At 43.6% G+C, this 25,359-nt stretch overlaps 1 protein-coding gene and 1 non-coding gene across 2 annotated transcripts in view; both read right to left on the reverse strand.

Annotated features, from left to right (window-relative positions):
- SMARCA1 (SWI/SNF related, matrix associated, actin dependent regulator of chromatin, subfamily a, member 1) overlaps positions 1-25,359 on the reverse strand; it is a 100,332-nt gene that overhangs the window by 55,170 nt on the left and 19,803 nt on the right. The window contains exons 5-14 of the mRNA XM_029067459.2: positions 25,166-25,266; positions 22,625-22,804; positions 18,519-18,674; positions 16,363-16,494; positions 15,070-15,138; positions 8,960-9,069; positions 5,635-5,861; positions 5,208-5,329; positions 2,312-2,464; positions 971-1,103 (exon numbers count right to left, since the gene is read on the reverse strand). Of these exons, the coding sequence (XP_028923292.1) occupies positions 971-1,103; positions 2,312-2,464; positions 5,208-5,329; positions 5,635-5,861; positions 8,960-9,069; positions 15,070-15,138; positions 16,363-16,494; positions 18,519-18,674; positions 22,625-22,804; positions 25,166-25,266 (1,383 nt within the window). The remainder of the gene's footprint in view (positions 1-970; positions 1,104-2,311; positions 2,465-5,207; positions 5,330-5,634; positions 5,862-8,959; positions 9,070-15,069; positions 15,139-16,362; positions 16,495-18,518; positions 18,675-22,624; positions 22,805-25,165; positions 25,267-25,359) is intronic.
- On the reverse strand, positions 19,811-19,948 carry LOC114813088. The gene has a single exon (XR_003760699.1). It is a non-coding gene; the product is annotated as a small nucleolar RNA SNORA7 (small nucleolar RNA).

Here is a 25,359-nt window from a genome sequence, read left to right on the forward strand (position 1 = left end):
ATCGGAATATCAAATGGAAAAATCATTCCAATACGCATGAGCCCATTTAAACTACAAAGGAAGTTTTACTAGCACAATAGGTTTGTGAATGTTTCGAACAAGATCCTATAAAATCTGCAGCATTCTTTCTCTTTAATCTCATTTCCCATTCAATCGTCCATTTTCCTTCCTAAATTCAGTTTCTGAAGTTCTCATTTTTCCTTTTTAATAAAACATGTTAATTGACCATGCAAAGGACCAGAAACAAGGGCTCTGTGAATCAATGTCATTTACACTGGTCAAGACTTTTGCTCAAGAACAATATGGCCTGTTATGGAACTGAAATGGCTTTGAATTATGTGCTCTCCTAAGTAAGTTTGAGAATGTTTTCCAGTGGAAAGAGCACAGGCCTGGGCACCAGAAGGATCTGTATTCTAATCCCAGCTCTGCCACTTGTCTCCTATATGACCTTGGGCAAGTCTCTCTTAACTTCTCTATGCCTCGGTGACCTCAGCTATAAAATGTGAATTAAGACCGTGAGCCCCATGTGGGACATGGACTGTGTCCAACCTGATTTGCTTGTATCTACCCCAGAGTTAGTTTAGTAGCATTGCTTGCACATACTAAGTGCTTAACAGATACCATTAAAAAGTAACCACTTAAAATAGTTTTAGCATATGTGCTAAATTTTGAAAGTCATGGTGTGGAACCAAAAACTTAGAAATAACTCTATCATTTTTAAAGTTGCCCTCTTTCCTTTAATGATTAAAACACAATTAAAAACTGTATCAATGAAAATATACATTGTGCCTTATTTCAAATCTGAATGAAGTCTTATTTAAAGTCTGCCTTTTATACATTTGGAAAAGGCACTTTACACATTGAACACAATAAGAAAATGCTGACTAGCATTAACTATTATAACCCACCTGAATATAAGAGCTTTCACTATAAGACTGTGTGTATATAAAGCCCACACAGTATCTCATACCTTGCTGTATAACAATCGAATCAAGTCTCAGCTTTATCTCTGCTCTTTCTACAATCCTGTCCTCAACAGTATTGTCAGTGATGAGACGGAAAACTCTGACTGGCTTCTTCTGTCCAATACGATGTGCTCGATCCTAGTAGAAATCACACACACGTGAGAAGAAATTATAGCAAAGCATCCAAGACAAAATTAAAATTCTCAAAAAAACAAAAACAATGCTCGATCTCTTTAGAAGTTTGTTTTTTACAGCACAATTAGGAATTGCAGGGTGCTGAATAATACTCTAGCTCAGTTGGCTATTCATTTAATTTAGCTTTCCAGCACATTAAAACTATGCACAAGCAAGGATGGTTGTTACTTCTTTATAATGAAAAGAAAATTCACTTCTGGAGGCCAGCCCAGATCTGTTAAAACAATTATATTCAAAAATGTGCTTGATAAGTATAAAAAAGTGACTTGGCCTTTATCAATATTTTCTCATTCACCAATCACAAGACAGTGTTACGTGTGGACAGGAAGGAATTATTTTCAACTGCCTTTCACGTATGTGTTAATATGATATGATGATATGTCAACTAGCAGAAATGGGCTGAAAAACCGAGGGCAAGAAAGAGAGAAAGGGAGGCATTCATGAGGGCCAACCGAGAACTGGACGCTCAGAGGAGGGAAGGCACCTCTGGATATTTGCCAGAGCAGTGCAACTGGATGGAGATGACTGGGGAAGAGGAGGGGAGGGGAAATCACTTAAGAGGGTCTATTCCAGAATAGGAGAAAGAAGCTATACCAGGGTGATGGTGGCCCGCCAGAAATATCTTTGGGAATTAACATTCTGAGACGAGAAGGACTTCCCTTAAGGAAACACAAGAGAGTACAGTGTCCCCAAGCCAGTTGCCTTAAGTTCCAGGAGGGTGACCCTGGAGCAATGTCCATTGCCTGTCTACCTTTACCACCTTCTCTCTCCCTTTCGTTCACTAACACGAAGATGTCCGCCTGCCCTCTGCCCTTTCGGTCATCAACCTTCAGCTGCCTGGTTTTAATTATCTCTATAATGTAGCATTTGATTCTTGCATCCGGAGGAACTAAGGCCACTGTGTGCTTAGCAGGCTTTAAAAAAAAAGTTTCCTAAAGACCCTCGACCACCTATTTTCTGCAACTAGAAAAATCTCTTACTTTCCAAACTAATCCACTTGAAAAGAAACGATATCCTTGAAGACGATCACTGTCCTCCTGCCACTTTAGGCAATCTTCTTCTTCTCTCAAACCTCTGCGTCTAATGAATAGATCAGGAGACTCAGACACCTGGGGTGAAACACATTTCCGATACTTTAAAAGACTACTAACCATAGCCTGTAGATCAACCTGGGGATTCCAATCTGAATCATACAATATAACCACGTCCGCAGTTGCCAGATTGATTCCCAGACCTCCAGCTCTGGTGCTCAGCATGAAGATAAACTTGCTACTGTTTGGAGCGTTAAAGGTATCGATTGCTTCCTAGGAAGGAAGCAGAAAGGAAAGGAGGCGAGAATAGCAAATCAAACTATTATCACAATACACTATAATTTCAGCATTTTAATAGGCTATACATGGTGAACTAATGTATATTTCTATAATAGAGACCAATCCTGGGATGAAGACCGCCACTCTCTTGGACCCCTTCTGGTGCCCTGCAAGTGTGGTGAATAGTGGGGCACCACCTTAAAAAAAAAGGCATCTGTTAAACTCTTACTCTGTGCCAGGCACTGTACTAAGCGCTGGGGTAGACACAAATTAATCAGGTTAACTGGGACAGTCCACATCCCATATAGGGATCACAGTCTTAATCCCCATTTTATAGATGAGGTAACAGGCACAGAGAAGTGACTTGCCTGAGGTACCACAGCAAATCCTTGACCTCAGGACTACCATTTTTTTTATTTTTTGGAAGGGCTAGCTGAATCTTAGAATAGATCCCCACCTATGTCCCCACTACCAATGGTGGCAGCAAAAGTGGGATGTTTCCTCATCCGTATACCATTGTTCCCACCCTTTCTGGATTCTGGTGTGCCATCCACAACTGTTTAGCAGGCAACTCTCAAATGGGACAGCAGGGACCTGCAGATGCCCACCCTGGTATCTTACACTGTCAAATGGGAATAGACTGTAAGCTTGTTGTGAGCAGGGAATGTACCTGTTTATTGTTATACTGTACTCTCCCAAGTGCTTAGTATAGTGTTCTGCACACAGTAAGCGCTCAATAAATACGACTGAATGAATGAAGCAACAACAGAGACGACCTTATTCAATAAGGACAATCATACGGAGAAATATTCACTGAGAATAAAGATCTACTTATATTGTGAACATGTCTATTATGTAAGTGTTTTTGTATACTTAACTGTTGAAGCGATCGCAAATACCTTCTTACGCCACTGATACCAACAAGAGTTAGATTACTCTAACTTGCAGGCAATCTTGCTTCGTAAATGTGTCATTCTTGGCAACGTATCTGCCCCGGCACTGACTCGGTAAAGAAGGTATAGGCACTCCCAATCTGACCTAATAGCCCCGGAGTTATTACTTCATCTTTCACAACCTGTCCAATTCCATCTGTCAATCCAACAGTGTCTTTGTCCTGAGGGAGGTGATATATCTGATGCCTAGTATAGTGCTTTGCACACAGGAAATGTTCAATAAATACGACTGAATGAATAAATGTTGTAGGGACCTTCCAAGGGAGTGGCAGTTCTCCCCATTTTGAGAGCCTGTCTGATAACCCACTTTCCCCAGGCACCTTTCCCTAATTAATGATTCTTCTCCCCAGTCAAACATATGTACTGAGCACTTACTGTGTGCAGAGCACTGTACTACGTGCTTGGAAGAGTACAATAAAACAGAGTTGATATGCAAAGTTCCCTGCCCACAAGGAACTTACAGTCTAGAGGGCAATATCCTCACGACTTCCATCTCAGCATTTACGTGTTCATACACCACCTACAGTACTTATGCACATATTGTACAGTTTCTAGACTGTAAGGTCACTGTGGGCAGGGAATATGTCAGTTATACTGTCCTCTCCCCCAAGTGCTTAGTACAGGGCTCTGTACACAATAAACGCTCAATTAATATGATTGACTGATACCATTTTGCATACTCTAAGCATTCTTTCACCTATCCATTGTCTGATCGCTTTTCTCCTACCTGAACATAGCTGTATGCCTGGTTCCACACTAGACTGAAAACTTCTTGAGACCAGTGCTTGGGTCTGTCACTTCTATCCTATTTTCCAGAGCACTTACTAGAGTGCCCTCCACACAGGTGGGACCCAGTAAACAGTACCAACTGATTAATTTAGAAAGGTTTCATCACACAGTAATTGGGAGCTCACGTATACGATATACCTCCTTGTCATTCTTCAGCTTACTACTGCGATAACTTTTTTTAGGCAGAAAGACAAATGAATAGTTTGTGAAGCACAAAAATCAAGCCTCTCATCTACGTATTTCACTACTGTGAAAAACTCCAAGGCCACTTCCAGCTCTCTGCTATTAAAAATGCCAGAAACAGCACTTAAAGTTGGAAATTCTTGAATTTGTAAAAGTGAATCCAATGGTCATACACAGCTCTTGGAAAACACATCCCAGTGCGAGCTACCCCTGTGAGCGCTTATTAAAAAAACTTGGAGACCCATTCCCACTTTCAGGTCTCAGAGCTTCTTTCATCTCCATTCCAGGGTCCCGAGAGAAGTTTCCCTGAGTTCAGTTATGCTGTCTCCAAGGAGGATTGCCCATCAACCATATCAGGGCAAGGGGTGATTATTCTCACGATAACTTATAAAACAAAAATTTGACACTTGTCTTAGAGAGTCCAATTTCCTTCATGAGAATACCTGACATTCTTAGACTGTCAGCCCCCTGAGGGACAGAAACCATGTCTAATTCCCACTTGTGTATTCTCTCCCAGCACTTAGTACAACACCCCACACACACTAAGTGCTTAATCAATACTATTATTAATTCTACTACTACAGAGGAATCTAGTCTACTGGTTTATTAATGAAATGGAGGGAGAACGATACCTATTCTCCCTTCCCCTTAGCTTGTGAGGGCAAGAGGGGACAAGGACTCTGACCTGATTATACAGCGCTTGCCACATAAAAGCGTCAAACCAATACCATGGCATGCTAATTATTCTAATCATCATATGACAAAACAAAAATCTGCCACATGAAAACACTCAAAATGATTCTTCTTCTCACCTCCCTCTCCTCATGTGGTGTTTGTCCATCAAGTCGACAGTACTCATAACCTCGCCACATGCAGTAGTCTTCTAAAATGTCCAGTAACCGGGTCATCTGGCTAAAGATAAGAACTCTGGAACCTACACATTTATAAATATAAAAATAAAGAGATCCCATCATGGTACAGCCTCCGTGACATTTACGGAAGAGTTGGAGATAATGTGCAGCAGAATCTATTTAAGGGGCATATAAGTGCACTTTAAATGTCACCACCACCCTGTTGATTCTTTTTTAGTGCCATTAAAAATTCATGCTGAGGTTAAAAAAAAAAAATCAATTTACAGCCTTTATCCTAAGAAAGCCATTTTGTTCTTCACTAACTTGCTACAATTCGGCATCACAATGTGAATTTTAATAGACTCTTCATGGCCGAGGCGAAACTCACCTTGCTCCTTGAGTTTGGATAGCAATTTATCCAAAGCCACCATCTTGCCACTGTTATTGACGAGGTGGGTGTCGGTGGTATAAGGTGGGCCGGGCTCAGCCCCGTCAAACAGATACGGGTGGTTACAACACTTCCGCAGTTGCATCAGAATGTTCAGCAGGCGCATTTTATCCATTTTCCCAGCAGAATTAAGGATGTCAATATCTTTCATCAGGATTCTTGTATACCTGAAAAATGTTCAAGCCATTAGAAGCAATATCCACTTCATTTTCTACTGCTTCTATTTAGAAAGGGCTTCTCTGGTTTGCCATTCCCATTTTTAAGAGTAGCATTCTACACTGTAAGCTTGTTGTGGACAGGAAATGTTTCTGTGATACTGTTGTGCTGTACTCTCCCAAGTGCTTAGAACAGTGCTCTGCACAGAGTAAGTGCTCAATAAATGACTGATTGATCATTCCCGGAGAAAAAAACTAGTTATGCAGACACAAGTCAGGATTGGACCATATCAAATATAAACTTATTTCGAAAAGAAAAGAAATACTAAACACATCAGGCTATACTTTTCACAACTCAAGCACCTGATATCCACATATGAAATTCACATTTCACAACTTTGTAATGCTCTCTAATCAATACTGGTCTTCCTATTTCCAGTTACTTAACCCCAATAAGTGAAAAAGGAATGCAAAACCCTCCCTGGTATAGCCTTTTTCAAAAACAGCCCCAAGTGACCATTGAAGATAACCTTAGGGCCGGAGTCTATTGACTCTACTTCTTCCCTACTTTTAGACTGCACTGTGTTAGTCTTCGGTGACCATAGGGTCTTTGGAAGTTTGGCAAGAAAAAAGCGGAAAGGGAAAAGGAGAAACTACATTAGTGTCCATCTCCCACCCTAGCCTATAAATTCATTATGGGCAGGGAATGCACCTGCTATTTCTGTTGTAGTGTACTCTCTCAAGCACTTAGTACAGACTTGGGCAGAGTCAATTCCCCAAGATCTCTTAGTTGGGCGTGGATAAAGAATTTTTGCTCCTCTTCTGACTCTGGTCAAGTGAGGAGGTTTGTTTTCATCTACCTCCGCAGAGCTGGCTCCACATAGGTAAGGCCAGGATACTGGAGAATGATGATCTCTTCTGAAGGTGTTTCTGGGGGTAAATCTTTGCTTGGGGTTTTAAATCTCTGTTCAAATGCACTTTCTTGCATTTTTTTCTATGCATTTCCAGTAAAATTATCATTTGTTAGTAGAGGGTCATTAGAGTTTTATAATCCTTTCAATTACTCAGGCAAAATCCCTCTCTGATTCTGGCCCAAGTCCACATACTGGTTAGAGCACAGGCCTGGGAATCAGAAGGACCCGTGGCTCAGTGGAAAGAGCCCTAGCTTGGGAGTCAGAGGTCATGGGTTCAAATCCTGCTCTGCCACTTGTCAATTGTGTGACTGTGGGCAAGTCATTTAACTTCCCTGTGCCTCAGTTACCTCATCTGTAAAATGGGGATTAACTGTGAGCTTCACGTGGGACAACCTGATTACCGTGTATCTCCCCCAGCTCTTAAAACAGTGCTCTGCACATAGTAAGCGCTTAACAAATACTAACATTATTATTATTATTAATCCCAGCCCTGCCATCTGTCTGCTGTGTGACCTTGGGCAAGTCACTTCATTTCTCTGTGCCTCAGTTCCCTCATTTGTAAAATGGAGCTTAAGACTGTGAGCCCCATGTGGAACAGGGACTATGTCCAAACTGATGACCTTGTTTCTACTCCGGCACTTAGAACTGTACCTGACACATAGTTAAGAGCTTAACAAATACGTTATTATTATCTCTTTTATTTCTTTGAATGCCTGGTTTTTGAAGTGCTATTAATACCCTATTCCACATGGGGGTCACAGCCTCAATCCCCATTTTACAAATAACTGAGGCCCAGAGAAGTGAACTGACTTGCCCAAGGTCCCAAAATAGAGACGTGGGAGAATGAGAACTAGAACCAAGATCCTTCTGACTCCCAGGCCCGTGCCCTTTCCACTGGGCCACAATGTGACAACTGCGGCTGGATGTTGATGATGGTTATGATATTTGTTAAGTGCTTTCTATGTGCCAAGCACTGGTCTAAGCACTGGGGTAGATACAAGGTAATCAGGTTGTCCCACTTGGGGCTCATAGTCTCAATCCCCATTTTACAGATGAGGTAACTAAGGCACACAGAAGTTAAGTGCCTTGGCTAAGGCCACGGAGCAGACAAGTGGGGGAGCTGGGATTAGAACCCATTACCTTCTGACTTCCAGGCCTATGTTCTATCCACTATGACATGTTGCTTCTCAACCTGGTTTGAGTTGATTCACACTACTTTTCCAGATCCTACTTTAGAACAGGGAAGTGTATGGGAGAACATAGTCCGTGATTCCACCACATTTTCAGGGAATATTCCTTACAGTGGATATACAGTGGGACAGAACAGACTTCCAATCCCAAAGCAGTATGGTCTAATGGAAAGAGCACAAGCCTGGGAGTCAGAGGATCGGGATTCTAATGCCAGTTCTGCCACTGGTCTGCTGGGCTACCGAGGGCAAGACACTTAACTTCTCTGAGCCTCATTTTCTTCATCTGTAAAATGAGGGGGAGATACCTCTTCTCACTCCTCCTTCAACCGTGAGCTCTGTGTGGGAGAGCGACTGTGTCCAGCCTGATTACTCCCAACCCTCTGTTCGGTGTTAGGAACATGAGTGCTTAAAAATACCACACTCATCATTATTTATTTTTCCTTTGTAGACCTTTTTTTTTTTTTTTTTTTTTTAACATATTTGGATCATTTTCTCTTCACCTATAAAACCTCTAAGATATCGCTCGCTCTCTCAAAACTGGATTCAGTTCCATAACCGTGTTGCCTGTACTAATACATTGAAAAAAATTATTCCTTGGTCCACATATGCTATAAAGTCAGTGTGGCCGTGAGCTTTCTGAGGGTTCGTTATGCCTCTTCCTTACCTCTAGTATTTATTTTGTTGATGAGTTGTACATCCCCTTGATTCTATTTATTGCTACTGTTTTAATGAGATGTACATCCCCTTGATTCTATTTACTGCTATTGTTTTTGTCTGTCTCTCCCAGTTAGACTGTAAGCCGGTCAATGGGCAAGGACTGTTTCTACCTGTTGCCGATTTGAACATTCCAAGCACTTAGTACAGCGTTCTGCACATAGTAAGCGCTCAATAAATACTACTGAATGAATGAATGTCCATTTGAAAGACTTAAAAAGCACAATTAAACACTTTAAAGCTAAGTCTTCTATACATCAGATGAATTTGAAAACAGAATAAGAAGGCTCACCATTCTCTCTGCATCTTGCTCAATCCTAGGTAAATTTTCACTTCCTTCTTAGGAGGTAAGCTTTTTTCTACTTCAGCTTTTATGCGACGCAACAAAAATGGTTTTAAAACCTAAAAAGTAAAGATTTTCATAAACATTGACAAAATGCTCATTGGAAATTATAAACTCTAGATTTATAGTAAGGCTAACTTTACCTCCTCCCCCGTCCCCCAACCTGGCCTGTTATAAAATGAGTTCATCAAACTTCAAATTACAGTAGCCAACACATTTATTGATCATTTACCAGGTGCAATGCACTCTCCTATGTGATTGGGAAGCACAAGACAAAGACGTGACATGTTCCCCACCCTTAAGGACCTTATGCTCTAATGGAGGACCAGTGCTTAGCACAAAGTGCTTCACAAAGACTTCAATTATTATTAGAAAAGAAGGAATCCAAATAACTTTATGTTCAAGTAAATAAACATACCATCAATGGTATTTATTGGGTGCTTACTGTATGCAGTGCACTGTACTAAATGCTTGGAGGAGTAACAACAACAATAATAATAATAATCCTGGTATCTGTTAAGCGCTTACTATGTGCCAAGCACTGCTCCAAACGCTGGGGTAGATACAAGGTAATCAAGCTGTCCCTCGTGGGACTCAGTCTTCATCCCCATTTGACAGATGAGGAAACTGAGGCACAGAGAAGTTAAGTGACTTGCCCCAGTTCACACAGCTGACAAGTGGCAGAACCAGGATTAGAACCCAATACCTCTGACTCCCAAGACAGTGCTCTCTCCACTAAGCCACGCTGCTTCTCGACAGATTCCCTGCCCACAACGAGCTTACAGTCTAGAGGGAGAATTCAGACAGTAATATAAATAATAAATCACATATATGGACTTAAGCGCTGTGAGGCTGAAGAAGGGGTGTAAAACCAAATAGAAAGGCAACAGAGAAAGGAGTGGGAGAAAAGGACATGAGGGCCTAGCCGGGGAAGATCTCTTGGAGAAGATGTGCTGTGAAGGTGGGGAGAGTGATCCTCTGTTGGATATGAGGAGGGAGAGCATTCCAGGCCAGAGGCTGGATGTGGATGAGAGGTTGGAGGCGAGACGACGAATTTTTACAGACATTGTGCAAAATGGCTGGGTCACACTCCAGTATGCTACTAGTGGAGAGCCACCAGGAAACCAGTGATCTCAAAGGTGTACTCCAACCATGAGGGCCCGCTCTCACCCCCAGATCACAGACTGGCTCCAAAGTCCAGGGGGGCCAGTCCGAACCAGAGCGGACCAAGGGAACACTCTCAAATCTGCTGCTGTCCTGGGGGCCTCTACCAGGCCACAGTCAACCCAAGAGATAGGGCGGTCTTCGGCGTGTCAAATGGCTAGTTCCAGGGTCCCTCAGAGGTTTCAATCTCCTTAGACTTGCTGGGATGGGACCAAGGCACAACTCCCCAAGAGTCTACTAAGACAGATGGAATCCCTGGAGATTTGGGAAACAGAGAAGCAGCATGGCTTATTGGCTACAGCCCAGGCCTGGGAGTCAGAAGGACCTGGGTTCTAATCCCAGATCCACTACATCTGCTGTGTGACTTTGGCAAGTCAATTCACTTCCCCAGGCTTCCGTTACCTCATCTATAAAACAGAGATTAAGACTGTGAGCCCCCTCTCTAGACTGTGAGCTCGTTGTAGGCAGGAATGTGTCTATGTGTTGTTGCACTGAACTCTCTCAAGCACTTAGTACAGTGCTTTGTACACGGCAAGTGTTCAATAAAATAGGATTGAATGAATAAATGAATGTGGGACAGGAACTGTGTCCAACTTGATTAACTTGCATCCACCCCAGTGCTTAAAAGAGTGCTTGGCACATGGTAAGCACTTAACAAGTACCCTATTATTATCATTATTGCATCTTGGGGTTCAGGCCAGGGGAACCCAGAGCAAGAGTTCCGGTGGTATTTGTTGTAAGGAAAAGCGGGGTGCACTGGGCTTGATATGTCACCTTTCTGCGCTACAAGATGCAACATCGACCTGAAACGCCGCAAGTCCCCTAAACCTCGTTTCGCTGGTTTTAAACGAACTTTCAAAAAAATGTTCATGACAAAATATTTTCATTATGAACTTTAAATCATGTAGGTATATAGTGAGGCTGGTCGAGCATAGCAGCAATTGTAATGAATCAAATTAAAATGATTGGAAGTTCTAGAAAGGCCCCTGGCAGACAGTCTTTTAATGTTCAAGCCTCCCTCTGTCGCTGGATCATGTTAGGGACACGTAGAAATCGCTTACAGTGTTAATTACCTCAACAATCTGGCCACCTCCTTCATCACGAAAATTAACACAATCAGGTCTGAGCTCCCCAAAGTCACACCTTCCCCTTCTCCTTCCCCCGGGCTCCCAACCCTCTCCCCTACTTTCCCATCCTTCCCTGTAGTATCCTCAGAGGAGATCTCCTCCCCCCTCGCAAGTGCCACCCCCTCCACCCATCCTTTGGACCCCATTCCTGCCCAAGTTATTAAAACCATCACCCCTTCCCTCCTCCCCTCCTTAACTTCTATCTTTAACCAGTCATTCTCCAATGGCTTCTTCCCCTCTGCCAAAAAACGTCCCCATGTCTCCCACGTCCTAAAAAAACCCTCTCTCCATCCCATTTCCCGTTCCAGTTATCATCCTATCTCCCTCCTGCCCTTCCTTTCCATACTCCTAGAACGAGTCATCTACATTCGCTGCCTTGGATTCCTCAACTCCAACTCTCTCCTGGGCCCCCTCCAATCTGGCTTCCGTCCCTTCCACTCCACCGAGACTGCACTCTCAAAGGTCACCCATGACCTCCTTCTTGCCAAATCCAATGGCTCCGACTCTATCCTAATCCTCCTCGATTTCTCAGCTGCCTTTGACACTCCATCATCGACCATCCCCTCCTCCTCCACACCTCATCTCACCTTGGCTTCACGGACTCCGTCCTCTCCTGGTTCTCCTTTTATCTCTCTGGTCGTTCATTCTCAATCTCCTTCGCGGTCTCCTCCTCCCCCTCCCATCCACCAACTGAAGGGGTTCCTCAAGGGTCAGTTCTTGGCCCTCTTGTGTTCTCCATCTACACTCACTCTCTTGGTGAACTCATTCACTCCCACGGCTTCAACTATCATCTCTACGCAGATGACACCCAAATCTACATCTCCTCCCGTCCTCTCCTCCTGACTCCAGGCTCATATCTCCTCCTGCCTCCAGGACATCTCCACCTGGATGTGTGCCCGACACCTAAAACTCAACATGTCTAAAACTGAGCTCCTTATCTTCCCTCCCAAGCCCTGTCCTCTTCTTTACTTTCCTGTCACTGTGGATGGCACGACCATCCTTCCCATCTCACAGGCCCACAACCTTGGTGTCATCCTAGGCTCTGCTCTCTCATTCATCCCACACATCTAATCCGTGACCAACACCTGCCGGTCTCACCTCACAATATCGCCAAGATCCGCCCTTTCCTCTCCATCCAAACGGCTATCGTGCTGGTACTAGCTCTCGTACTATCCTGACTGGATTATTGTGTCAGCCTTCTCTCTTATCTCCCTTCTTCCTGTCTCTCCCCACTCCAGTTTATTCTTCATTCCGCTGCCTGGATCATCTTTCTACAGAAATGCTCTGGACATGTCACTCCCCTCCTCAAAAACCTCCAGAGGTTGCCTCTCCACCTCCGCACGAAACAAAAACTCCTCACTCTTGGCTTCAAAGCTCTCCGTCACCTTGCCACCTCCTACCTCACCTCCCTTCTCTCTTTCTACTGCCCAGCCCCTACACTCCACTTCTCTACAGCTCACCTCCTCACTGTCCCCCATTTATGCCTATCCCGCCGTCGACCCCTAGCCCACCTCCTACCGCTGTCCTGGAATGCCCTCCCTCCTCACGTCTGCCAAACTAACTTTCTTCCCCTCTTCAAAGTCCTACTGAGAGCTCACCTCTTTCAAGAGGCCTTCCCAGACTAAGCCCCCCTTTCCCTCTGCCCTCCCCCCAACCCTCTGCTCCTCCCCCTTCCTTCTTCCCCTCCCCTCAGCACTGTGCTCATTTGTATATCTTATTTATTACTCTCTTTATTTTGTTAATGAGGTGTATATCCCCTTGATCTATTTACCTTGATAATGTTGTCTTGTTTTTGTTTTGTTCTGTTTTGCTCTGCTGTCTGTCTCTCCCAATTAGACTGTGAGCCCGTCATTGGGCAGGGATTGTCTCTATCTGTTGCCGTATTGTACATTCCAAGCACTTAGTAAAGTGCTCTGCACATAGTAAGCGCTCAATAAATACTACTGAATGAATGAATGAATGAATGAATAATTACTCTGGCTGGATCTACAGAATGGGATATTTGAACCATCAAGAATTTCTAAGACAGGCAAAGATGTTAAAGACATCAACTACCCACTGACAATCCTTACCTACTTCTCAGACCCCAAATGGTACCCATCTAGTATTTGGTTTTGAGATTCCGTTTATTTCTAGACCAGTAAACGACTTTGGCAGCTATTACTTACTGGGTATGTGACAAGACTTCGTTGAACATTTGTTAAATATCAGGCTCAGAAATGAATGTAAAGTCAAGTCTTTCCAATGCAGAACAAAGTGAATCTAGGCTACGTTCCAATAAATGAGAGGAAAAAAAACAAGTTATCCAACCATACGCCAATGCAGTGCATGAAATATGCAATGCAGGCTTGACTTTCCTTACGCTGTCGAGTCGTTTCCGACCCATAGCGATCCCATGGACACATCTCTCCCAGAACATCCCATCTCCATCTGCAGTTGTTCTGGTAGTGTATCCAGAGAGTTTTCCTGATAAAAATATGCAAGTGGTTCACCACTACCTTCTTCAGTGCATTTAAGAATGAAAAAATAATAATAATGGTATTTGTTAAGCACTTACTGTGTGCCAGGCAGTGTTCTAAGCACTGGGGTAGATACAAGCAAATTGGATTGAACACAGTCCCTGGCCCAGGTTGGGCTCATTTTACAGATGAGGTAACTGAGGCAAAGAGAAGTGAAGTGACTTGCCCAAGGTCACATAGCAGACAAGTGACAAAGCTGGGATTAGAACCCATGACCTTCTGACTCTCAGGCCCTTACTCTATCCACTATGCCACTGTACTCTTATATTGTCACCATTACCATCAGAGTGAAAACTAATAGTGGTGAAATTAAAACAAAAATTGTAGAAGTTTCAAATTATAAATTAGGACCTATAAAATCTAAACACGCTAAATTTTTATAATGATTTCATGGGTGAAAATAAGCTAAATTACTTTGTTTGGTCTGAAGACCCCACCTTTCATAGTCAATCAATCCATAGTATTTACTGAGTGCTTACTGTGTGTGGAGCACTGAACTAAGCACTTGGGAGAGTCCAATACAACAGAGTTGATAGACATGTTACCTGCCCACATAAGAGAAAATCCTTTTGCAAAGCCAAAACCATATTAGGAGAGATGTGGATGGTGGAGTATAATTTTAGCTGCCAACAAAGAGTCCAAGTAATAGACAGGAAATGGGCCGGCTGAAGGGGACATTCATGAGGTACAAGATGTGAGAGTCGATCGATATGGATCAATATGAAGCACTGAAGAGAACGGCAGGGGGCAAGGTCCAAACTGATCAAGATCTCGCTAGGTCTTGATCGAGTTGAGTCTGCATGAGCGAGAAAGGGGTTTTCTGTAGAAATGAGGTCAGACACTGAGGTTAATCACAGGTCGAACAACAGGGAGGCCTGGCATAAAATTCTACGGGTGTACAGGGGAGAACTGCTCTATATGAGGCGTTAGATAAGAAGGGCTTGAATAACAGAGTCAGAGGTCGGCTAGAATGGACATGGAGAATGAATCGGGGTAGGGAGAAAAGGAGTATTGAGTTTTAGAGGTGTGATAAGGTTTGTTATGCTACAGCTCTGTAGGAAAGGAAAATGAAATCTGTCAGTTTTGAACCATCAAAAATTTCTAAGACGGGCAAAGATGCAGAAGACATCAACTACCCACTGACAATCCTTAGCCATTTCTCAGCCCCCAAATTGTACCAACCTAGTTTTTGGTTTTGAGATTCCACTTATTTCTAAACCAGTAAATTACTTTGGCAGCTACTACTTACTGCGTGCAGCCTCTCCACAAGTTTTTGATCACCAAGACAATTTTTAGTGTCGAACCAGGAATCAAAATCCTACAGGAAAGGGGAAAGATGAAAACCGCATTAGCCTAGTCTGCTTCACTCATGACATACAGACTACACAAACTCTGTCTTTGAATGCGACTCTAGTTTTGTAGGTATAAATCTGAAATTGAGTCCCACGGAAATGACCTCGTATTAATCTAAGGCATCAATTGCATTTACTGAGTGTTTACTGTGTGCAGAGTACTAAGTTCTTGAGAGAATACTATATAATGGAGTTAGTAGATATGTTCCTTACAAGGAGCTTACAGTCTAGAGGGATCACATAAATCTCACAATTCTTCAAATGAATATTTTGTTAGTGTGATGCTTGAGAACATGAATTGACAATTTTTAAAGCACCATTTAAAACACACATTTTAGTGCTTAAGATTACAAATTTACTTGACTAGTCGACAAGATTCTGAAAAGAGTGTGACTTTTCTAAGTTTATATATAGGTTGACAAAACTTTAATCCTTAGAGTTTCACTGAACGAAGTTCATGATGTCATGAATATGAGAGACAAATTCAAACTGCATTTTGCAAGGAAATCGGGATGATTGAAAACAGGTGGGGCAGAGGAATCATTTTCAGGTAGTGATAAAAATCCAGCCTCGGCAGATTGGCCTGTCTGATATTCTGCAATCAAGAAAAGAGTGCTTTGTTTTCAACTTTTTTGAGCCAATGTTTAAAAAGGATTGCGATTGAGAGGTGAGGTGAAAAACTCTGCCAACCATAGTAAATGGGAAGTGTGTCCTGATGAAAGCACCACTGCCTTTGTGTGAGTGCAATTTACCAAAGGTGGGGCTGAAAAGTGGGTGTGTGAACCAACAATCCCCCACCAGATCTTTCAGCCACACCAAAGGTAAACTTCACCATAGGGGCTGACATCTTTAAACTTAAAGAAATGAATACATTTTTCTAGCAAGTAAGATTTTCTTTCCAACTCTAGTGAGGATGGAGTTGTCAGTGTCCCATGCCACTTGTAGATATATAGCAGTAAGAAGTCACGCAGCACTGGTTTTAGCACAGAACCGAACTAATCCATGTAAGTTTAGAGGAAAACCTACTCCACAATCCATCCACTTGAAAGGTATCCGTAATTTCAAGGAAGATATTATTGATGAACCCTGGTTATGCATGTATCAATCACAGTACTGTAAAACTGCTAAGCCATTCTTGATGAGAAATGCTTACAAAACACAGAAGTTGAATAATATTGGTTAAAACTTACATCTGCCGAATTAAAGACATCAGGTAACAGAAAATTGAGTAATGCCCAAAGCTCATGGAGGTTATTTTGCAAAGGAGTTCCAGTTAGCAATAATCGATTTGTTGTCTTGAACTCACGAACGATCTCAGAAAGCTAGAAAAATAAAAGCCTCATCAACATTTCCCATTAAGGCACACGCAAAAATCTACTTCCACTTCACCTGACTAACCTGGCTCCTTGCCTTTCCCCACCCCAAATCTGAAAATCAATAAAACCGAAAATGCACAGAAAAAGGTAGATGATAAGGTCATTGCGGGGAGCAAGGAGGGAAGTGGAGACACTGGGGGTTTCAGGAAGGAATATTAGGTGCAGGGGAGTGGGCACGGCAGAAGCAGCATGGCCAAGTGGAAAGAGCACGGGCCTGGGGGTCAAAAGGACCTGGTTTCTAAACCCAGCTCTGCCCCTTGTCTGTTGTGTGACCTTGGACCGGTCACTTCACTTCTCTGTGCCTCAGTGACCGCATCTGTAAAATGAGGATTAAGACTGTGAGCCCCATGTGGGACAGGGACTATGTATAACCTGATTAGCTTGCACTTCATGGGCAGGGAGTGAGTCTGCTGATTCTGTTGCATTGCCCTCTCCCAAGTGCTTTAGTACAGTGCTCTTCACATAGTAAGCGCTCAATAATTACCACTGATTGATAATCTACCTCAGCACTTGGTACAGTGCTCTGCACTTTCATTCATTCATATTTATTGAACACTTAATTTGTGCAAAGCACTGTACTAAGCACTTGAGAGAGTACAACAACTGACACATTCCTGCCCACAGTGAGCTCACAGTCTAGAAGGGAAGACAGACATTAATATAGAAAGATAGGTAAATAAATAAATTACAAATATATACATATGTGCTGTGGGGATGGGAGGGAGGATGACTGAAGGAGCAAGTAAGAGCAGTACAGAAGGGAGTGGGAGGAGAGGAGGGCTTAGACGGGGAAGGCTTCTTGGAGAAGTGCCTTCCATAATGCTTTGAAGTGCCTTCCATAACGCTTTGAATGAAGGGGAGAGCAATTATCTGTCTGATATGAGGAGGGAGGGCATTCCAGGCCAGAGGCAGGATATGGGCGAGAGGTCGGTGGCGAGATAGACGAGACTGAGATACAGTGACAGGGTTAGCATTAGAGGAGAAGTTTACCATTCCACCTGCCTTCTCCCTCCTTCCCTGGACATAAGATCCTGAGATGCTCCGGATCAGGCCCAGAATGCTAATCCAATTCTGCTCCTAGAGGCACTCTCCTGGAATCTTTTTGGTCTTTGGGAGTAGAAGCCCAGCCTCTCTATGACTCTGAGGTGCTCACAGCGCACACTACAACTCAGAGCACACACTTCAGGTTGAGAAAGGAGTCCAAATGGAGCATAATAGCTTGGAGAAGCAGTATGTCCTAGTGGTAATAGCACAGGCATGGCAAGACAGAAGACGGGGGTTCTAATCCTCGCTCTGCCACTTGTCTGCCTGGGAAAGTCACTTGGCTTCTCTGTGCCTCAGTTACCCAATCTGTAAAATGGGGATCGAGACTATGAGCCCCACATGGAACTGGGACTGTGTCCAAACTGATTACCTTGCATCTATCCCAGTGTTTAAAACAATGCTTGGCACATAGTAAGCACTTAACAAAAACCATAATTATTAGTAGTATTCGGAGACGAGTGGGGATTCTAAGGACCAGAGGTCTCAGTGTGGGCAGAAGAGACGGGGGTGGTTTTTTTTTTTGTTTGTTTGCTTTTGGTTTGGTTTTTTTTAATGGTATTTGTTTAGCGCTTACCACGTGCCGGGTACTATTCTAAGCCCTGGGGTAGACACAAGCTAATCAACTTGGACATAGTCCACGTCCCACAAGGGGCTCACAGTCTTAATCCCCATTTGACACATCAGGAAACTGAGGCAAGAGACGTGAAGTGAGTTGCCCAAGGTCCCACAGCGGACAAGTAGCAGGGCTGGGATTAGAGAGTTTTGCAGGGAAGTCAAGTGTGAAGAGAAGGCAGGTTTCTGAACTGTGTTCAGAGAGAGGATTTCAGTGAAAAAAGTCACAATAGGTAAGAGCTTTGTCGATGAGCACTCAATACTGTTAATACTACCAATACTAATTAAAAAATGATGACATGTAAGCACCTCACCTTTGATTTTTCATTCTTTATTCGGTGTGCCTCATCGATGACTAAGTATCGCCAATTAAACTTCTTGAACACGGATTTTTCTTTAATGACCATTTCATATGAAGTGACGCAGACATCCCACTCCCCGGGCATCATGACGTCCCGAATAAAAGCAGCCTATTGCGAAATAAAATATATTTTCATTGGCATGCATTCATGTCAAGATTAATGTCACCTTCCTATGGATGAAAATGCATTCACATTATTTCTGTTAAAAAACAAATGGGGGGGGGGGATTGACTTGTACACAGCAAGCCCTAGTTATAATACCCTTCAACAGTACTAGAGAATTTTAATGCTGGGAGTTTGGGGCACTCTCACTTAAAGATGTCCCCTAGTTGAAGTGCTTCCTTCCCCTCCATCTCCTGTCCAGGGACAGAATTACGATGGGATGGTTCCGACGGACGACCGATAACGCCAGGACCGCCGTTCTGACTGGATTAGTTTCCGAGTGGATGCTTCCTGGACTCCAGGACCAATCTCCTCGACAGGAACTCCATGGCAGCCTGGGGGGGGCGAGTCTGATGCTCACTGGACTCGGCCCTAAGGGGGCATCAGCCGCCACCCCACACTGTGCCGCGGGGCTGGGCTGCAGCGTACCAATCAAGTCTGTCAATCATATCTGCTGAGGGCTTACTGTGTTCAGAGTCCTGTACTAAAGGCTTGGGGGAAGTACGATAAAACGATATACACATTCCCTGCCCACAATGAGCTTACATTCTAGAGTAGCAGCCGGAGAGTCGACCGGGAGCCGTTCCATCTGCTCCCGGAGTGAGCTGGCAGAGCTACGGGACGGCTGCAGGGTCCACCGGCCTATGCTCCTATGCTGCCATCTTTTTGGCCTGGCCTGGTTGACCAGCAGGTTTCAGGGTGAGGTTTCATGGTACGAAATGTCGTGGCTTCCCTCATCTGCCTATTGCCCATCTTCTCTGAACCCCATTGCCTGCTCTAGTATACTTCAAGTGTTAGTTCCCTCCTTGCTTCTCCCCCGACAGATCCTCTCCTGTCCTCTCTTCATCCTCTTCCTTCTCTTTCACCCTCTCCCTCTTCAACTTGTCTCGTCTTATGCTGTCAAGTGGTTTCTGACCCTTAGCGACTCCACGGGCACATCTCTCTCAGAATGCCCCAACTCCATCTGCAATCGTTCTGGTAGTGTATCCAGAGAGTTTTTCTAGGTAAAATACGCAAGCGGTTTACCATCGCTTTCTTTCGTGCGGTAAACTTGAGTTTCCACCCTCGACTCTCTCCCGTGCCGCTGCTGCAGATTGCCTTCCACTCGCTAGCCACTGCCCAAGCTAGGAACGGAATGGACAGGCCTCTGATTGACTCTCCCTCCCATAGCCGAGACTGGTAGAGTACTGGAAACTCTCCAGATGCGATCCTAAGAGGGGCAATGCAGGCAATCTGATATTAATTATCACACACTCCAATTTTTCTAAATTGAAAACTCCTTTTAAAACAAGAGAACTGTTCGTTTGTTTGGGGATTTTAGAAAAAGCAAGCTTCTATTTCTTGCTAATTACTTTTCTGCAGCAATTTTACTACTGCAGATTATGGGGTAAATCCTGACCAGGGTAAGAAAGAGGTTGGCCTAGGAAAATTAGGATTATGAAGCAAGGTGAGAGACCAGAGAAAGAAATGTAATAAAATCAGATCCAATTCTACAAAGGGTATTTGTTATCTTTATTTTAGAATCACATTTCCGCAATGAGGTAAACTACATTAATAAGTATTTAATTTGTACAATTTGCTCTTGGCCCATCAAATGTTGCAGTGTCTCGTCCTGTTTGGCTCTCTTGCACCAAGAAGTTGCCGACTCCTCATTTAGAGTAATACCTTTGCCCACCCTCTGCAGTGGACTCTTCTGGACCTGGGAGTCAGAAGGACTTGGGTTCTAATCCCGGCTCTACCGTGTGTCTGCTATGTGACCTTAGGGAAGTCACTTAACTTCTCTGGGCCTCGGTTACCTCATTTGTAAAATGCAGATTAAATCCTCCTCCCTCCTACATAGACTGTGAGCCTCATGTGGGACAGGGACTGTGTCCAATCTGATTTAGATCAACTCCTGTGCTTAGAACAGTGCTGGGTATATAGGAAGTGTTTAACAATAACTATCATTATTATTATTATTAACACTCATCCTCTTCCATATTTTACAGATCATTTTAGAGGAAGGTTAGGAATTTTAAAATGTCAAGTTAGCCTGGCTACCCTAAAGGCTTGAAAGAGTCGATATGTCTCCTAAGTGTATCTTGTTGTCACGACACTCAGTATTTCTAAGTTCACGTACTGAGCATTCTTATACCTTCTATGTTTATTAAGGCTAAATTTTAATACATTAAAAAGCAGAAAAATTCACTAAACTCCTTTTACTTTAGAGAATAACTTTCAAGGACCCGTTTAAATCTAAATGCCCTCAATTCTGCCCAAATATGTGTTTTCACTAAATGGTTTGGCTACAATGCAATAGCAGAATTAGAGAAGATTCTCTTGACTCTGTGTATCTGAAAGGACGTCAGAAGGAATGGATAGGTGCCTGCAGGCAGCGTCAAAATCTGAGTGAATGCAAAGCAAGCTTTCTTCACCATGGGATTCAGCCAGAACCCAACTTCCCAACTGTGAAGGAACTAGATAAATGGGGAAAAGAAATACTGAATGAATTCTTGCACTCCTTCTCTCGAAGCAGTACCCCAGAGTCACACTTCACCCATTCTGTACAGATATACTTCAACATTTTTCCCTTAAGCCATCCCTGCACGATCATTTTTAGAATATCTCTAAAGCTCTAACTCGAGGGGAGTTTATTTGATGGATTGCCTTCTCTCTCGACTGCCTTGAGAGCAACTACTCTTTGGACAGATGCCAAAGCAGGTCCTTCTGCCTTAAACCCAAATCCATGGCTCACTAAATGCACGGCTCTTTTCCCCTCTGGGTTTCCACTCCAAGGCATCACGCATCACGCATCGAAGGCCACGCATCACGAACAGCTATGCACAGGCAGAATGGCCTTGGCCTTTGGAAGATCACACTTCAAAGGTTTCAAGATAATAATAATAATTGTGGTATTGTTACACAGAAGTTAAGTGACTTGCCCAAGGTCACACAGCTGTGAATAATGTACTGTACTGCAGACACGTGGCAGAACAGGGATAAGAAACCATTGTCTCTGACTCCCAGACCCGCGCTCTTTCCGCTAGACCACAATCCCTCTCACGCTTAAGCTCACATGGATGACTTCTTCAAACCAGCATTCCCAGCACAGTGCGTTCTAATCCTAACTAGATCATGAAAAAAATGACCCAGCTAAAGCGCAAGGGAAGCAGTGTTGCCTAATACAAGGAGTTCAGGCCTGGGAGTCAGAAGGACCTGGGTTCTAATCCCGGCTCTGCCACTTGCTTGCTGTGTGACCTTGGGCAAATCACTTCACTTCTCTGAGCGTCAGTTACCTCATCTCTAAAATGGGGATTAAGACTGCGAGCCCCTCCTGGGACATGGGCTGTGTCCAACCTGATTTGCTTGTACCTACCCGCAGTGCTGGCACATTATACATGTTTAACAACTACTATAAAAGCACCTCAAACATGTCCCAATTATAAGCACCTGGAGAGTTTCCAGCATTCTACCAGTCTCGACTACGGGTGGAAGCGCCAAGCAGTGGCCTGTCCATTCCCTTCCTAGCTTGGGCAGTGGCTAGCCAGCGGAAGGCCATCTGCTATGAGTCAAAACTCACCCATGCTTGTCAGCAGCGGCATGGGAGACAGCGTTGAGCGCGGAAACTCAGGTTTACTGCACAGAAGGAGACGGTAAACCCCTTCCATATTTTTACCAAGAAAACTCTCTGGATCCACTACCAGAACGCCTGCAGAAGGAGGTGGGGCGTTCTGGGTGAGATGTCTCCATGGCGTCGCTATGGGTCGGAGATGACTCGAGAGCATAAGACAATAAGCATACAAGTATGCAGCCTGTTAGTGGCTCCCTTATTGCTAGTCAATACAATGTCTTGACCAAAGACGTAGCTAAGCTTGTATTTGAGCTAGGGGCTGTTTTTCAACTTGTGTCTCACTTACTCTTGCATCCTTATCTCCGATGAGACAAACGGCACGGAGAGATGGAACCCAGCGTTTAAATTCATTCATCCAGTTATGCAGAGTTGATTTGGGAACCAAAACCATGTGCGGTCCAGGGATGTTTCGGTAGTGTTTCAGATAACCAAGGAGAGCAATCGTTTGCAGAGTTTTACCAAGACCCTGTAGTTTCCCCCCGACAAGAGGAAAAGAAAGCCACAAACTTTAAAATCAGATTCCCTAAGTATCAGAACTCAATCTTTTCTAGTTTTGCATTAGTTGGATGTTACTAGAGAGTAACTAAAACATATTAGAATTCAAGCCACACTAGCATAAAGGTAATCTCCATTCTTATTCAATCAATATTTATTCAACAAAAGAAGGTACGTAATCTACTAGGAACAATCAGACTGAGGCTCCAAAACAGAAAGACAGTCTCTGCTCTCAAAAAAACCAACATAAACCAACATTTCTCTCAAGCTGCCATTAATTTGTTCTTTTTTTTTCCCATGAGATTGGCACATATCCAGCAATACTGACATTTGCTAGGGCCTCGAACCAACTACATTAACAGCAAATCACCTTTTCTACGTGATTTAAATTATACAGCTACTATGACTGTATGGGTTCCCGTGAAATAGTCGAGCCACTTTTTTAGAAGGTTTTAAATTGAAAATGTCAATTTTTACTTAACTTTTAGGACAGAGTTTATACCAGCTAGTCACAGCGTGGGATGGGGATTGTGTCCCGCCCAATCTGCTTGTATCCACCTCAGCGCTTAGCGCAGTGCTTGGCACACAGTAAGCGCTTAAAGGCCACAATTATTAAACTTCTACTTCCAATTCATCATCAGTAGTTTTTATTGAGTGCTTAATATGCGCAGAGCACTACAGTAAGCACTTGGGAGAATACAGTACAGAAGAGTTGGCAAACATGTTCCCTGCCCACGAGTTTCATGTCTAGAGGGGGAGACTGATATTACTATACCTTTGAAGGCTAAAAGAAACAGACTGAAAAGAAACCAACTCTGTATTATTGTCCTCTCCCAAGCTCTTAGTCAGTTGTACACAGTGAGTGTTCGATCAATACAACTGATTGACTAATAAAGATGCGGACTACGACTATAAACTTGTCTCTAGACTGTACGCTTGGTGTGGGCAGGAAACGTGTCTGCTAGTTCTGTGGTATGGTGATCTCCCAAGTGCTTGGTACAGTGCTCTGCACATAGTATGCACTCAGTAAATACACACTGACAGAGAGTTTCCTGCTTTTTCTACATTTCACGCTCACATTTCTCAAGTGCCCATCCTTGGTCTATCCCAGAACTTTAAACAAGGGGGCAGCAGGTCCAGGTTCTGGCTTCTGATCATTAGCCTGGAGGTAGCTTTGCTTTTTCTTTTTTCTTTTTTAATATAGTGTTTGTTAAGCCCTTATTATGTGTCAGACACTGTACTGAGTGCTGAAGTGGACACAAACCTATCAGGTTGGGCAATGTCCGTGTCCCACATGGGGCTCACAGTATTAATCTCCATTTTCAGATGACGTCACTGAGGCCCAGAGAAGCAACATGACTTGCCCAAGGTCACAAAGGAGACAAAAGGTGGACCTGGAATTAGAACCCAGGTCCTCTGACTCCCAGGCCTGTGCTCTTCCCACTAGGCCATGTTACTTGCAGCCCATTCCCAGTTCTGGTTGTCCAAGTGCTCCGCAGAGCTCAGGCCTGGAACTGAAATGACCTGGGGCATCATCCACCAACTCTCACCAAACTCTCAAGTGACTTTTGTCAACTATGAGACCAAAGATGCTACCGACCAGTTTTCTAGACTACACAACATGGCTCAGAATAAGGCATTGTACCATACGCCCACATAGTGACTGTAAGCTTGTTGTGGGCAGGGAATGTGACTGTTTCCTCTTGCGTTTTACTCTCCCAAGCGCTTAGTACAGTGCTCTGCATACAGAAAGCGCTCAAGTACGGTTGAATGAACATGATATCTTTCACAGAGCAACCAAGTAATGTGCCGCTTTCCAGGTAAGTGGCAGGATAAAAATTCCCCCTCCTAGGAAGAAAGCAGTTCTAAATTACACACAAAATCATCAGAAAGTCAATAAGTTCAGGCTCAATCAAAGAGCATGGCCTAGTGGATAGAGCACAGGCCCAAGACTTTAGAAGACCTGGGTTCTAACCCCGGCTCTGCCACGTGTCTGCTGTGTGACATTGGGCAAGTCACTTCACAGGTCTGTTGCCTCATCTGCAAAATGGAGATTATGACTGGGAGCCCTATGTGGGACACAGGCTGTGTCTCACCTGATTAGCTTGTTACTTACTAAACTGCTTAGTACAGTGTGTGGCATATAGTAAGCACTTAACCAATACCATAAGAAAAACTGGGCTCAGAATCAAATTTTTTCTTCTCAACTATAAACACTCTGTGGGCAGGGAGTGCGTCTACCAACTCTATTATTCTACACTTTCCCAAGTGCTTTGTCCATCCCCCTATAAATACCACTGACTGCCACCAATTATATAAGTGCTCCTCTTACCATTTCATCTGCCAGGATGCCATTGACTCCATTTTCATACAAGGAGATCATCCAGTTCAATCCTCTCACCTGGTAATCTCTAAGCGTTCCTCCTTTCACATCTACAAACATAAAATGATTGCTGTGAATCCTTTCACGGGGCTCCAGCAAACACTCTTTCTGAAGAGGAACCCTCGCTTCAAACCCAAAGGAGA

This window comes from Ornithorhynchus anatinus, chromosome 6 (assembly GCF_004115215.2).
Source record: "Ornithorhynchus anatinus isolate Pmale09 chromosome 6, mOrnAna1.pri.v4, whole genome shotgun sequence".
In the NCBI taxonomy this organism is placed as follows: Eukaryota; Metazoa; Chordata; class Mammalia; order Monotremata; family Ornithorhynchidae; genus Ornithorhynchus; species Ornithorhynchus anatinus.